At 42.3% G+C, this 9,717-nt stretch overlaps 1 protein-coding gene across 2 annotated transcripts; it reads left to right on the top strand.

Moving 5' to 3' along the window:
• The first annotated feature begins 827 nt into the window (after positions 1–827).
• usf2l (upstream transcription factor 2, c-fos interacting-like) lies at positions 828–9,447 on the top strand. Of its 2 annotated transcripts, XM_030781854.1 has the most exons (11): positions 828–1,176; positions 2,284–2,324; positions 2,545–2,660; positions 3,430–3,549; positions 4,200–4,362; positions 4,791–4,878; positions 6,440–6,478; positions 7,531–7,589; positions 7,968–8,062; positions 8,207–8,335; positions 9,131–9,447. In XM_030781854.1, exons 1-11 carry the CDS (start codon positions 1,139–1,141, stop codon positions 9,218–9,220), a joined length of 978 nt encoding a protein of 325 aa, XP_030637714.1. In that variant the 5' UTR covers positions 828–1,138; the 3' UTR covers positions 9,221–9,447. The 2 variants fall into 2 exon arrangements, with proteins under 2 accessions (XP_030637714.1, XP_030637713.1); XM_030781853.1 differs by lacking the exon at positions 6,440–6,478.
• The last annotated feature ends 270 nt before the right edge of the window (positions 9,448–9,717 follow it).

Genomic DNA, 9,717 nt, shown 5'->3' with positions numbered 1-9,717 from the left:
ATTTTAAGGATAGCAGCACACTTTTCTCACAAATCTAGGTATTTGAAGGGTTTGGTATACATTACTGAGACGCAAAATTCAGGTCAACAAATTAATAAAAAGGCAGGAGAAACGATGTTAAGAGCAAAGTTAAGTTTATGAAGTTCAGTTAACTTCAGTTATGATCTGGGCAAGCATCTACTGAACCTGATGAAGCACATGTTTAATGTACTTTGATGGTAAACTTCAAGCTCGCGTGTTTGGAGAGCATGTAGAACGCAGGTTGCTTTGAGAATCAAACATACCATTGTAGAAATATGAAGAAGGACGCCCCCCCTCCCCCCAGAATATGATTAACTCTTCTATTTCAACGAATTGTGAGTTCACTGTGTCAAACACTCGTCTTTTATGAAAAACTATGAAATCAAATCTAGTTTATAGATACATAATCTTGTAACTGATCTCCTGTTTACGCGGGGTATCGCAGTGGGTCAGCCGTTTCGTTTCCAGGAATATTATTTCACTGTACATAATCACCGAGAGGAATGGCACAGAACCTCAATGCACACACCGACTATTCTTAAACATGAACGTTTAAGATTCGCGTAAAACTAATTTGACATGATGCAGACCCCCCTCCCCCTTCCTTTTCTTTTAATGTAGGTGTAGTCTGAAAGTCCACTTCACTGTCCCTGACACTATTGTGAGATATCAAGTGGAGAGAGAGTAGCTGCTTGGATCTGTACTTTCAGCGAGCGGCCACAGCGGAGAGCAAATGAATGCAATTCCGAGCAAAGCCGAGTTAGCAATATTACCATAATCATTGCTAACTTTAGCTTTCTACCGTGACAGCTTCTAGATCTCTTGTCACGAAACAATTCAAGTAAAATTCTTCATTTAATGTCGATCTCGACGAAAGGTCAGTCCGTCTACTATTAAGCGGGAGCAAATTAGTTAAGCCTGTGAAAAACGAAATCTAGGTATAAGCAAATTCCACTGTCGTTGTCTTCGTCGGCCTCCTTAACGTCGTCCTTCTCGTGCCGGGTTTGAAAAGAACCTCACGTGTTCTGGACTCGTCTAGCTCACATGACCCGAGTGTTTGTTCCCGTGATCAACATTTCCATCTCTCAGTGTCACTGAATATCACTTTTAAACCCTGATGGATATGCTCGAACAAGGTCTGGAAACCACTGCCAGGTAGGAAAATGTCGGTAGTATCTCCCCTTAGCTCTTTCGCTAATGAATTTGACATCAAGGCCCCACCAGTACTTAAGTAAAGATGCACACATTAATTTATTAATGTCAGTGTTCTGCAAAGATTAACTGTTAGTTAGCAATTCATTTAAACGTTGTATCATTTTTCAGGTCTGCAGCCAAGTTAGCTTGAGTCGATACCTGTTAGAGGTCTATTTGAAGTCGGAGTTAAGATGCTTTGCTTATATGCTAACTTACAATATACTTTTAAATGTCAAAGACATACAATAACATCCTAAACAATTTGTATTTGGTCTCTAGTTTGTGGGCCGATTTAAGATATTATTAGCCGTCAGGATAAGTCAGCTGTTAACACGTCAAATGAATATATCTCCAATTAAGCAACTATCTTACTTTAGCTAAAGTGTTCTACAATAGTGTTGGGGTTGTCAGTAGCGTAGCTTGCATCTTCGTACAAGGTACAGATAGGTACAACAGGTCACAAGCTTGTTAACCTAGTTTTTAAAGAGGATGGTGAGCCTGGATAGTCTTAGTTCCTGCTCTTTGGACGAACTTTCTAGATTATGCTGATTTAGCCGGCTGTGATTAGTTAGATTAACGTTAGCATGGCGCTGGACATTATCCTAGCTTGCTTACTTACATGGCGGGTAACTGTGCCTACAGGTTTTCTTACAAATGAACTTCATTACTTAGAAAATGAAATATTTAAAATGTTTTGGTGCTTAACTTCTCGGACGTTACTTATATTGTCAACAGTCAACTGCGTGTCCGTCAACATAGAGTAACACACCGAATTAGCATTCGGTGGAGCTAATTAAATTAACACATTACAAAGTTGTAGTGGCATAGGTAGTCCGTGAATGCAGCACGAGCGCAGCAAGTTTTTATTTTACCGAGGGTGTTCATACTTTGTTGCTTTTGCTGAAAGTTTAGCACCCCGGATTATTTAATAATTACCGTGACCGTTAGTTGCAGCCAAATCTGACGTAAACGTTTTTTTTTACTGCATATCCGAATAGTAGGCTAACGTTGGGAAATGATACGTTTTGTTACTTTAGAAACAAAATTTGGTTTTGCTCTATGTTTCAGTCACGAAAAACAAGAGGAAGAGGTTGTCCAAATAACTGAAGGTATGAATTTTGTTCAAAGTGGGTCTCTGTTTGGACGAATTTTAAGTCATTGTTCATAACAGTACTGCAAGACAGAATATCAGTAACACATGATGGGTATTCAAATGCCTCACAGAACAGACATTAAGTGTAACCTATCGACCAGTTCACCATCATTCACCTCAGAGCTGAATCTGTCTGATCCACTTTAGGCTCATAAGTCTTTTGTTTGACTTAACAGAGAGCGCTGGAGGAGGGGAGCAAGCAGAGGTCACCATAGCCAGTGTACAGCCAACTCAAGCGTTTGTGGACCACAACATTCAGTATCAGTTTCGCACAGAGAACAGTGGTGGACAAGTAGGTTTTCCTTATTTTCCTCAGTAATTTGCACAGTTATTTCCCAAAAGAGGAAACACTTTGTGAATCAACTAATGTCAGGCTGAATATCAAAGATGTTCACCATTACTTCAAGAAAGTTTTTATTTGAAGTTGATCAGTGTGAAGATTTACTTAAAGATCAGTGACAATAAAGCAACGCAGGGTTTTAAAATCCTATTTCACAGTAAGGGATGCTGAGGGAAGGATGCAGCTGTTGATACAGATGGTCATGTGATTTTAGTCTCTCACTGGGATTGGCACTGGGCCTGTGTCACATGTCAGTCAGGAGGGAAGTCACATGATTGGAGGAGGGTGGGGGTAATTCTGGACAGTAACAAATACTTATTCTTTTGAGCAAACAAGTGTGCTTTTACTGGGATGTGTATAGCTCTTAAGCTTACTCTTCTGCTGCATGGTAGAATGTTGGACAGTGTGTTAGGATAAGCACCTCAGTGTTTGTAGTGGGGAACCTTCCTGAATTACTGCTTAATGCAAAGAAGGAGTACACTTTTTTACCCTAAAACAGCATCATCTGTTTTGCCTTGCAAGGTATTTTCAGTGACAGTACATCTACTGTAAAGATTCTCTCTTAATCACATTAACGTTTGCAATGTCATAGCTCGACAATTTGCGACCCACTTAAAGTTTGTTGTCCTATTATACAGAAGGAAAAAAAAAAAACAAAGAAAGAAAAAAAAAATGGATACGTCGATTTTAGTAAAAGAGACGCCTTTGCGTTCCTTTCCAGGTGACGTATCGAGTTGTCCAGGTAACAGATCAGCCACCGGAGGGGGGGGACGAGGGTGGAGGGCCGGTGAGCGTGGTTGCCACGGCGGCGTTTGCAGGAGGCCAGCAGGCTGTCACACAGGTAGTCTAACACAACAGCAGCCATGAGGGCAACCACTGCTGCTGTGGCACCAGGCACAGTGTGATTAAACAATGCTCCGGAGAACTGTCTCTTTCCCACTGTTCGCATACTGAGAGGTTTTTTTAGAGCAGTGGTTCTCAATCCTGCGCCTCCGGGACCCCTGCTCTGCATATCATCTATCTATCCTTGCTCCGAACACACCTTGATAATGTGATTAACTTGCTCTTGATTAAATCAGGTGTGCCCAGCCAATCAAAAGTGCCACTGATGAGTTCAGTCAGGTAGGTAGAGCAGGGAAAGATGGAAAATGTGCAGGGGTCCCCCAGGAGCAGGATTGAGAAACACTGTTTTAGAGCTCTCTCTACCTCTCTGTCTGTCTGTCTGTCTGTCTGTCTCTTTCTCTCTCTCTCTCTCTTTTTTTTTTCTCTGTTTCTGTCTCTTTGTCTGTCTCTCCCTGAAATTGTTCTATTACTGACAAAGTGTTTTGGAGCATGACTCTACAGTGCTCTGCAGCAGAAGAGAAAAATTCTGAGCTTTGATCTCAATAGATGAAGAGAGATAGTGTCAGTGTAGCAGCAGAAGTAATGACTAAATGTCTAGGACAGTGTGTGGTAACTCTGCTCCGATGTCTCTTTACCTGTGAACTGCAGGCATTGATCCAGAACCCATTCAGTAATGGGGGCAGCCCTGCAGGAGAAGCTGTTGGAGGGGAAACACGCTTTGCCTATTTCCCAGCAGCCACTGTGAGCGACGGTACGGCCACAGCTGTGTCGGTTCAGGCCACCCCTGATCCCTCGATAACACAGGCTGGGGGTAAGAAAACTGCCCTGAACATCAGTCATTTCAATAACTTGTTTCTGATGTTGTCCCAGAGACCGTGAGGCGGTCAGTAATTCTGCAATGATGATGTGCAGTTGTACAGTGGCAAATATTTAAGTCATTAGAATTTGGCTCTCTGTTTGTTCATTTGTTTGCATGTTTGTTTGTTTGTCGGGGGGGGGGGGGGGGGGGGGGACACTGTTTATGCACAGCCCTTTAAGGACTTTGTAATTCTCACACCCATGATTTAATTGCGTGTACCCAAGTCCTTGAACGAGCTCCGGTGAGACAAAAGGGAAAGTCTGTTCAACAGTACTTATATGGTTCATCAGCGTATATGGTTCATCAGCGACTGATTCATTTCCACGGTGGAAGTGGCTTTTTGAAATGGTTTTGTTTCACGTCCCCCACGCTGTGTTCAGGTCAGTTCTACGTGATGATGACCCCTCCTGACGTCTTGCCATCGGGCACACAACGCACCATCGCTCCACGGACTCATCCATACACTGCGTGAGTATCGGACACGCAGGAGTCTTATAGAGGCCCAGTGATTCAGTGCAGTTACCTGTTATTACAGACTTTGACAGAATAATAACACACATATCAGAGCAGTAGACACTGGACCACACATGCGGTGCGTGGCCCGGGTGTTTGATTTTGTGTTTTACTGATGACGGGGTGTAGTGTGTTCGTCGAAGATGTGTTTGAGAGGATAGTAAAGTTGTGTGAAAATTTTGACGTGAGTGAAGAGCAGAGAGGATAGAAAACCTGAGTTGCTTATCAGCCTGTGACAGCCCTGTAAGAGAGCACCTCCCCTGGGCTCTCTCCACTTCATTTCTGATCACTCTCCAAGCCTGGCTGATGCCTCTGCATGCCATGCTTTTTGTTTTTTTTTTGGTTTTTTTTTACTTTTTGTTTTCTTTTCTTTTTCTTTTCTTCCTCTTTCCTAAAACGTCAGTGTTTCCCTTTTAATCCAGGCAACACTGTAGTGATCATAAATTAACTTGAAATGTAAATTTTCTGTAATCACACTTTTTTGATTGGAACATGGATTGGTACACGAGACCCAACACTAATGGATAAGTGAGCAGAGTTTAACGATAGTTTTTGCCTTTGGGTGGCGTTGGCACATTGCACAGGCATTTATCAAAGTGACAAAATCGTTATTCTGTGAAGCACAGTCAACACCCAAAACCCTGATGAGTCTAAATGAAAATTGCTGTTGCAGTTTTAATTTTTGGGAGAGATGAAAAAATGTGGTTGTCACAGACTAGACAGGTCATCTGCTGAAATCACCAAACTAATGATTAAAAATGATTGAATTAATAAATAATAATTTCTGGAATATATTAATTTAGAGAAGTATATAGTTTGGCTGTTTCCCTTATAGACCTGGGGAATCTATATTGCCTACATTGATTTGTATATGATTTTTCCAAACCGCATCTAACGCTCAGTAACCTTCTCCCTGGCAGTTTGTGATTCAGCCATGCTGGTTTAAAAGTGGATTCCCGTGATCTCCTCCCAAATCTAATTTTTGGTTATTGAGGTAGCTTCGTTTTCCATTCCCCGTCTGTCTGTGGATTTAAGAGCACGGCTTTAACCAATTGGAGAACAGACCTGCATACCTCTGTGCGCACTGGGGCCGACTCTGAGCTTCTCTGTTCGACTCGGGTCACTTCAGTCTAATTGGCCCGTCAGATGTGCTCGTCATGTGAGCTCCTGGCAGATGTTGGGACGTAGCCATTGTGAGACAGTCCTGAAGGCCCAGGCTTTCTGGTCTACAGTTTCCCCAGCTAATTTGATTTAAACAGTATACTGTGCAGAGTCATGTAGGACAGTCCACGAAGAAACGGGCTTTTACGTAGATGTAGAGATTTATTCACCTTACCTTTGAATGGAATGATTTTACCTTGTCTTTTTGTTCCCTGTGTGTCTTCATCATAAGTTGCATTAATTTGTCTGTAAAGATGAATGTAGTAACAACACAAGTAGTCAAAGCTGCATGTGAATGAAGTAAAGAATAAGGCCTAAGACTGAGAAGAAAACTTCACTTGCTTGCCATCCACAGAGATGAAATGGACATCTTGCAACACGAAGGTTTAAATTGGTGAGGATTCTTTCAACACTTCCTTAGTTAAGAAAGACAGCCATGTTCTAGATCCTTCTAGAGCAGTAGTTGACGAGCGCAAAAACACGCCAACCCCCCTTTACACTTGCTGTTTTGTGACCTTCGTGAAGTGATCATGTAGTGTCATGCTGCCCAAGGAAGTAGTCCATCTGTGTTTGAGATGTTGTGATAGAGTGTGTTCATTTCTGTGAGATTTTTTTTGTTTGTTTGTTTTTATAATGCTCTTGGAATAACTACCTGTCGTTCTTTTATACAAATTTTGGGATGGAAACAATCGAACCACAAGCCTGCAGAATTTCAACAGTCACCTCATTCTTTTGACTGTTAAAAAAAAAAAAAGAAAAAGTTTACTTTGCCTCTTTAATGTTTTTGTTTTTTTAAGGCAAATTTTTACATTGCTTTACTAAAGCTTTTGTTTATCAGGCCCCTTGGAGCAGTGACAGCCTGGTCCTCCCCTCACGTAGCCAGTGGAATCGTGACTTAATTAAAGGAGGACCTGGGGGAAGATTGTGCACGGAGAACAGTTGTGTCATTAGAGCAAAGCCGGGCCTCTCAGACAGCATCTGGTTTGCAGCACTGCAATTTATAACATAATGAAGCCAGCCGATGCCTAGACTCCCCAGAGGGCACCCGGGAAGGGCACGCAGACCTTACACAACCATCTTCCCCCATTTTCTCCATCTAGCTTTGTCTAGACTGATATGATGTTAGGCTGATCTATTTATGCCACTTTCTGGGATCTTAGAGTGACAAGAGCCTTTAGGTAAACATCCATTGAAAACAGACAAGATACTAGTACAGAACAAAACCATGAGGGGAAAAAAAAAAAAAGAAACTAAAACTAGAGCAAGCCAGATCACAAAGGGACCCGACTCTGTTTGAATTAGTGTCGCTGGTCTAAGTCGAAAATAACTTTGGTGGCGTTGCTCTAATGAAGTCCACTACTGTCTCAGTGGAGTTTAGTATCTGGAGACATGGAATTAATGCTCATAGTGTCTGACAGTAACGCTCTGCTACTTTTCCCTCTGTAGGAAAATGGACGCGCCTCGCACTCCCAGAGACGAGAGAAGGAGAGCACAACACAACGAAGGTTAGCTTATGCTACCTTCTCAGTCTCTTTCTTTTAAAAGAATTCCACCACCATAGCATTCTCCTTCTTATGACTTTGAACCGTCAGCATTTTTCTGACAGTGGTATTAAAGTTAATAAATGTTCTTTACCCAAGATGCACAAGATTAGTCAAGCAAACACTGCCTGATAGAAGTACCTGACAGATTCTGGGATTGTGCATCATTTCACCACTGGAGGGTGCTGTGTGTTTTTAGGTCAAATGCGTCCATGCGGGATTTGAAACCACAGCTTAATCTTCACGTTCAGGCCTCTCAGAACAGTGTAAACTCCACAGTTGTCTTCATTCCATTTTGTGTATGTGTGTGTGTGACTCTGTCTGTATGGGTTTTGTTTATAGTGGAGAGGCGAAGGAGGGACAAGATCAACAACTGGATTGTCACTCTCTCCAAAATCATCCCTGACTGTAACATGGAAAGCAGCAAGAGTGGAGCGGTGAGGATTTGTGTGTGTGTGTGTGTGTGTATGTGTGTGTGTGTGAGTGTGTGAGAGAGAGAGAGAAGACAACTCAAATGATAAATGCTCCACACCAAGGCTAAGTGTATTTATCTGTGAAGTCCTCTTTCTTCTCCTCTCTAGAGTAAAGGAGGAATCCTGTCGAAAGCGTGCGATTACATTCGAGAGCTCAGGCAGAATAACCAGAGACTGCAGGAGAGCATTAAAGAGGTGGAGAGGATCCAGATGGACAATGAGCTTCTCAGACAGCAGGTACACATCTTAAACATGAGTCCTGGCACCACTGTTTGTTTATCCTCAAGGACTTTACAGTTGGAATGTGCTGATAAAGTAGAAATTTGCTCCTCATGGTTTATGGTCTCAGTCTAAACCTAATGTCAGTCTCTCTTTCTACCCCAGACATCCTTCTTTTCTCTTCTCTCTGAACAAACGCTCGAATATTTTTGTAAAGATTTTTTTTTTTCCTTGAAAAAATATTCATTTTCATAAAACATACTCAGAATGACATTAATTTACCATTAACAGTGGTGGCTGTGTTGAGGGTGAATTTCCACGGCAATGATTTTTTTAAATGTCAAATAGGGAGAACAAAACAAAAAAAAAATCGAAACCAAGCAAAGCAATTTTTTTCTTGCCCACTCAGCGTCTCCTGTACGTTTGGTCACATTGTTTGATATTGTTCTCTTTTGTTCTCTGATGACGCAGGACAAAGCAGCTATTTTACGGTTTATCTTCAAAGGCGTTAAGGCTGTTTTATCGTGGTTGGCATGTGAAAGCTGCACGTCGATGTAATTGCTACATTTAAAAAAAAAATGTAAACAACATTGTAAATAACATCTCAGAAAAGTTACATCGGCAATGGAAGGAGACAACTACAAGGAAGTCGTTGTCAAAATGACCCCGTGAACTTAGCCTTTTAGTATATGTACTTTCGTAACACTGTCATTGTCATTGGTCAGATTTCCATTCTGAATTGTATATTCATGAGCGGTTTATTGGTGCTTTTCTGCGAATGTCTTTAAAAGTACGTGTTTGTTTTGGTTTCAGATAGAGGAGCTGAAGAGCGAGAACGCTCTTCTCAGAGCACAGCTGCAACAACACGGCATTGAGAGTGTTACAGAGGCTCCGTCACAGTGAGAGAGCCAGAGAGAGAGAGAGAGCGAGCTGGAAGAACTGTGTGCAGTCCCACAGAACCAAACTCTCTGAGAGAGAGAGAGGGAGAGAGAGCGCAGAGGAAAGAATAAAATGAGCAAACTGCCGAAGAAGGCTTCTCTCCATGGCTTGCTGGCTTCTCTCTCTCACTTTATAGACTCAGCTTCAGCACCCGCCTGTGGCCGTTGGCCATAGACAACCCCCCCCCCCCCCCCCCCAAACCCGTCTCGACTGCTGCTTAGTCACTGAGGGCTAAGCCAACCTCTTCCAATGACAAACTCAGAGACGAGCGGAATTTTCTAGAACTGTCACTGCAACATCGTGCCCCTTCTTGCACCCCCCCCCCCCCTATTTATTTTATCTAGGCTCAAGTGTTGGACTCTCATATTGGACAATGTTACTTTTGATTGATTGTCCCCCCCCACCCCCCTCACCCTGTTTGTTTTAGTTGTCGTGTTGCTAAATTTAGCAAACGCATTGTC

The sequence above is a fragment of the Chanos chanos genome, chromosome 8 (genome assembly GCF_902362185.1).
Source record: "Chanos chanos chromosome 8, fChaCha1.1, whole genome shotgun sequence".
Classification (NCBI taxonomy): Eukaryota; Metazoa; Chordata; class Actinopteri; order Gonorynchiformes; family Chanidae; genus Chanos; species Chanos chanos.
Note: the sequence above shows the minus strand (reverse complement) of the source record. Positions and strands in the feature narration are given on the sequence as shown.

Excerpts from the sequence above, each read along its gene's own strand:
- usf2l (XM_030781854.1), top strand. The coding sequence starts at position 1,139 with ATGGATATGCTCGAACAAGGTCTGGAAACCACTGCCAG. Across the intron at positions 2,325-2,544 it reads GGTTGTCCAAATAACTGAAG|AGAGCGCTGGAGGAGGGGAG; the intron begins GTATGAATTTTG and ends TTGACTTAACAG. Across the intron at positions 6,479-7,530 it reads CAACACGAAGGTTTAAATTG|GAAAATGGACGCGCCTCGCA; the intron begins GTGAGGATTCTT and ends TTCCCTCTGTAG.